Genomic DNA, 6,004 nt, shown 5'->3' on the forward strand with positions numbered 1-6,004 from the left:
TCTGAGATAAATGAAAAAAATATTTGTATGTTAATTTAACACATTATAAATATTATTAATTTATATCTACATATTATTAATATTATTATAATTTTACTGGCAAAAATATGATTCCACAGTTTGCTGACAAATTGCATCAGAATTACACAATTTTTTGTGTTCTTTCTTTACATATTTGCATTTTTTTCTAATATATATTCATTTGAGATACGTGAATAAAATTTAACACAAATTTTCGAATTGTTGAAGTCTCTATTCTCGTTAAACGTTAAATTTAAACATTTAAATGCAAACTCAAATACGATTCTAGTTATATCAATTTCAATTCTTATCGTACGTGTAATACGATATTTAAGGATTATATCAAGACACGTTTTTTGTGCCTCGTAATTCCTAGAACAAGGGACGAAGGGAAGAGGAAGGAAGGGAAGGAGAAAGAGATTAGAATCCGGCGATGCAATGGCAAAAATGAACAGGTTGATTTGTGGGGACGGGCATTCTCCATAAATATTTTCCCATGCGAGAGAAACAACTAGCCACATTACAGGTTTGTTTGCGTCGCAAGCTCCAACATGCTCCAACATACTCTTATCACAGCTCCTATTCACTCCATCAAGCGTGTTAGAATGAATAAGAGCTATGGTAGGAGCTATTATAACATGTTGGAGCGTGCGACGCGAACAAACCTTACGTTATGCCATGAAAGGAAACATGAGGAGAGGAAGAGGAAAAAGACGAGCGACAATAATGCGAGAGAAAGGGATGACATCGCAGGGTGGGAGGAGGGAAGACAAAAGAGGACGAAGATACAGACAATAACATTGAAGCCGACGATTCCGGCTGCACTTTCCTCGCACCTTCTGCACCTGGGATGAAGTAAATTCACATATATACTTATAAAAAATTCAGAGATGAGACATCTTATGAAATCTAAAGATATTTTTGCAAAAAACTATCTTGAAAGACATCTAAAAGATGTTTTCTGGACTTCCTGTTACGTACATATATAATTGTTTTTCGTTTTCACATACATGACATGATGGCCATTTCTGACACTGCAAATTAATTTGAAAGGTTTAATTTACTTTTTATTATTTCTTACTTCTAAGAATTAGAACTATTGATGTAATTTAAATATATTTACTGTAACTATTAGAAATATACGCTGATAGCCAGAAATTAATTGTAACATCCATTTTTCATCTTTATATTAATGTTTCCAATTTTTCTAGTTTTTTAATTGTGGACTTTACATCTTATAATGATGTATTAAATATTTATTTCAACATACAAGTTTAACTTATTCTAGTTACAATCCCTACAGTTTTTATTCTCCTACAATTGATAGAGCAAATTAAATTGAGATTAAAATTAATCTATATTATGCCCACTTTTACCAATATAAATTTATAATATTTACTTGGTTTAATTTACTTTATCTTTTCTGATTTTAAGATATGAAACGGATGAAGAATATATTAAAGATTAAACTTAATCTACATTAACTACATTAATTAGAAATGAACATAATTTTAAAATTATGTACTTTAGACCCAGATAACGAAGTCATTACTTTCTGACTTTGATGACAAAGTTATCGTATAATACAATTTATAACTTTACTTTTAATATAAATTACTAAGCCTTGCTCGATAAAGCAGCGGTCTCGAATTTGTACAAATTATAGGTAAAAATTCGATTGTATCTCACTTGTCAAAATGGCAAGAAACGTGCATTCAACAGAATTATGACTTTATAATAAGAATCATTAGAGTTTGGTGTGTAAATGAAAAGCAATTATTATTATTATTATTATTCCCATCTCAGTGGGAGAGGCAGATAAACAGATGGTGCAAGTAGACAAACGAATCTATTAGTACATCAGAAACGGAGGAATTATTTCTGGCGTTTATGTATATGTATGCGCGCGCGCGCGCGCACATTCTCCATATACACACATACACGTGTAAGCAGCCATGGAGCGCGCGCGCGCGAATGCGAGTAATCGCACTTGACGTGCGCGGCGAGGAAACTCTCGCCGGAATTCCGGATATGGAAGTGTCCCGGACGGGAAAGCGATGACGGTGACGAAAGACAGACGACAAAAAACTAGCAAATTTCCGCTCAGAGCAAAGAATGACACGGCCACACGCGCGATGCGAGTTGTACTTTGAACGTACCTTTCGCGAGATCCACCACCCTGCCGTCGGCCGTAACGCAAACGGATCAACGACACGTAGATCGTCCGGTTGGGATCGCGAAGACGACGGATCGTCGACGTGCGTCACGAAGATATATGCCGACTATTGAGAATCGAGAATTGGCGTCCAGTGCCGCCAATCACGTTGGTAACGAGGACGAGGGAGAAAGTCACTAGATGCGGCTGCAGGTATAGTATAAGCAGAGAGAAACTTGAGAGAGGACATGACGGCCCAAAATCTGTAACCGCAAAATGCTGCCGCGCACTACTGCCCTCTAATAAAGTGGATGTAAATTATATAGCAACGTTTACTTTTAGGCCGGGTTCCTTGACGGAAAAATGGAAAACGGAAAAGCGGAAGCCAATCAGAACTCGCGGAAGCAAAAGCAGGCAAATGTAGCGAAATGTATCGCCTACTACTACTACGAGTAGTTCCAATTGGCTTCCGCTTTCCGCTTTTCCATCGCGGTGTGAATCCGGCCTTAAGATACATCGTCCATTTTTCAATGATATTGCAAGAATGTTACGATAGCCAATCTGAAGCATTGATATCAAAATGCAAGCTTCAGCTTGGCTGTTGCAACATGCTTGCGATCGGCTTGCGTCTAAGGCTGGTATTCATACATGCATAATTTTCTTTATGCATACGCAGGATTAGATAATAATTAGATAGTTAAAACGTTATATAAGTTAAAAAAAAAGTTAAAAAGTTAATAATTTTTAACTTAATTCAGTTAATTTTAAATGTATTAAATTTTAACTTAACTTAAGTTATTTATAAAGTAACTTATAAAATACATTAACTTTTTAACTTTTTTTTAAATTAAACAATTTTTTTATTTCTTTTAAATATCTTTAAAAAATAATAAGATATAATAAGACTAAGGGCGTATATTCATAATCTGTTCATATTTTAAGTAATTTCTTAAGTGCTAATATAGTAATTTCTTAAGTGCTAATATAGTCCTCTGATTGGTTTATGCAGTTATGCCTTGTGCCATACGCCTTAGTTCGGATCTACAATAAATGTTTTATGTCTTAAGTCATAAGAAATGGACCAATTACAGTCAAATATTCTTCTCGCATTTAATTATAATTGATCAATTTCTTAAAACTTATTAAAAAATAATCATTGATCTTATATCTTCTCTATGTGCTGGCTATTTCTTTAAAGTTATATATCGTTATATCGTTATGTGTTATATCACATATGAATAAAAAAATAAAAAATTGTCAAAGGAATGTCAAAGGAACAACAGATCGGATTGGCAGGATATTAAACAAACACAATCCGAAATCTTTAAATCATTCAAAAAGATAAGACAAATCTTAAGAAATCCTGAAGATCAAAGACCTCCACTCAGTTCCGCAGGAATATACAAAATACCTTGCGAGCAAAAACATACATTAGAGAAACTGGGAGAATGGTCAACCTATAAAATCAACTGGATAAAGAACACCAACGTCAATTTAAAAATGTCACGCAATCAGCACTATCAGAAACAACATCGAAGCTGGACAAATACTGTTTGACAAAACAACTACAATAGCCAACATTACATCATATTTTCCAAGAAAGTATAGAGAAGCCATAAAGATACAAAAACACCCTAATAATCTAAATAGAGATAATGGTTATAACATAAATAAAATATGGAAAACTATTCTGCGGTTAATGAAGATTGACTTATTTCCTCCACCCTTCTCCCCACCTCACCCACAATTCTCTTCTTTCCCTCCACCACTCCACAAGCGTAATATATAAAAGGCGAAGAAACAGCTCAATATTAGGCTACTCCTTGTCTTCCTGACGAAGTGAACTGCAAGGTTCATGAAACGCATTCCAAGAATGGATCTGGACTCGGAAGAAACCCGCGAAATGCATAATCTTTAAATTAAAAAGACGCAGGTAAAATGTGATTGAATAATTTTGTCAGTATCATGTCACATTTTGATAAGTGGCATCTCTACTGATTCTCAATATGTCTCAACTGATCTCTCAACTGACAGTCAAATTTTGAGCGGAATTCATTGGGTGGTTTCATTTCTGTAGACGATTAAAGCGAACAACCTTTGTATTTTTTACAAAATGGAAAAAAACGAGTTTTGTGCAGTGATCAAACATCTACATATGAAAGATTTAACACCGAAAGAAATCAAAGCCGAAGCTATCGGCAAGATGGGTGCCGCGTGTGCTCACTGTGGACCATAAGCGCGATGTGTGATGATTTCAAAATAATGTTTGGAGATGTTTCAACGTTATCCATATGAATTTCTGCATCGATTCATTACTGTGGACGAAACATGGATCCATTTCACATCCGAAATGAAGGAACAGTCAAAACGGACTTCATCAGGTGAACCAGCTCCGAAGACCGTAAAATCGTCCGGAAAGGTGGCCACAGTTTTTTGGGATGCATACGATATAATTCATATCGATTATCTTTCGTCGAAACAAATGATCAATGGCGATTACTACGCAATCTTATTGGACTATTTCAACAACATTTTAAAGAAAAAACGTCCCCATTTGACGAAGAAGAAAGTGCTCTTCCATCAAGACAATGCACACGTACCCGGCACCGATGGCCAATTCAACGAATTTCGCTACGAAATTTGCTTCCCCAACATATTCGCCAGATTTAGCTCTTTGTGATTATTTCCTGTTTCCAAACCTGAAGAAATGGTTCGAAGGAAAGAGATTCACCACTAGAGAGCAGCTCATCGCCGAAACAGAGGCTTATTTCGAAGAGTTGGACAAATCATATTATTCGGACGGCTTGAAAAGTTGGAGAATCGTTGGAGTGTATCAAGTGTATCGAGCTGAAATGAGACTATGTTGAAATAAAAATGAATCGATAAAAAAAATGTGTTTTATTATGTTTTTCTAAAAACTTATTGACTTGCTCTCGTATTAAAAATCTAGTATTTCTCAGATTTATTAAATTGAGATTAGTAATTCAGTTTCTGATCGATTTAATACGTAAAAAGATAAAGCTAAATCAGCCTTACGTGGGAGCCTTTTCTTGAAGAAATCCGAAGAGTAAGTTCTTTCAAATCATTTTTTAGCATTAATTTATATTGACATAAGTAATGTCAATATTAATAATTATGTGAATAGTATATGTAGTGTAAATCATTTCAGTTATAATATGTCATTTATTCATATAGAATTATAGAACCGAGAGAACAGAAAAGGTCAATGAAACAAGCTTTGAAAAAAAACTAAAAAAAAACCACAAGTGTCTGACATGCGTCTGAGAAGAGTACGGAAAAATCATTAATTTCATCAATTCCTTAGTCTAGTAGTCAACCTATATTAATATCGGAGCCATGCCAGACAAAGTTTTCATTTAATGCTTGAAGAAGACCAAAATTGAGAATCCATTGATTTTAGATAGATGAAGTCGACAAAATTGGTAAATATGTAATTTGTGTAAACATATAAAGAAAATTTAATTTAATTTTCTTAAGATAGAAAATATTTAAAATATTTAAATAAATTTAGAGAATATTTGAACATTTAAAATTATTTGGAATTTTTATAATATTTTTGGTAAATGAAGTCTACATCATTTCTAATATTATATTGCTGAGGACACCAAGATCCGGCATCTTTTCTCGAAATGCTCGATTCAGAATAAAATACAAACTTCCCGAATCTACACTACGCTATTTAGATGTAAGCTGGGTAAGATTCTTTTTATTTTTGATATGTCAAAGCAGCAAACGAGAATTGGTTGAAATGGATTAAAATGTATTCAGAATTTTATGTATGTATATACGTATATATGTATGTATATA

At 33.9% G+C, this 6,004-nt stretch overlaps 2 protein-coding genes across 5 annotated transcripts in view; one reads left to right on the forward strand and one right to left on the reverse strand.

The window, feature by feature from the left end:
• LOC108694740 (eukaryotic translation initiation factor 4E-binding protein Mextli) overlaps positions 1–2,316 on the reverse strand; it is a 14,677-nt gene extending 12,361 nt beyond the window's left edge. For 3 of the 4 annotated variants that reach the window (XM_018204387.1, XM_018204388.1, XM_018204386.1), the window contains exon 1: positions 2,181–2,316. The gene's annotated coding sequence lies outside the window, so the exon portion shown is untranslated. The remainder of the gene's footprint in view (positions 1–2,180) is intronic. The other variant, XM_018204385.1, reaches the window with a different exon arrangement.
• A 2,210-nt stretch (positions 2,317–4,526) lies between these two features.
• Positions 4,527–6,004, forward strand: part of LOC108694691 (RCC1 and BTB domain-containing protein 1-like) — a 9,855-nt gene continuing 8,377 nt past the window's right edge. Inside the window, exon 1 of the mRNA XM_018204329.1 lies at positions 4,527–4,772. Within this exon, the coding sequence (XP_018059818.1) occupies positions 4,527–4,772 (246 nt within the window). The remainder of the gene's footprint in view (positions 4,773–6,004) is intronic.

This window comes from Atta colombica, unplaced genomic scaffold, assembly GCF_001594045.1.
Source record: "Atta colombica isolate Treedump-2 unplaced genomic scaffold, Acol1.0 scaffold123, whole genome shotgun sequence".
NCBI classification, from domain to species: Eukaryota; Metazoa; Arthropoda; class Insecta; order Hymenoptera; family Formicidae; genus Atta; species Atta colombica.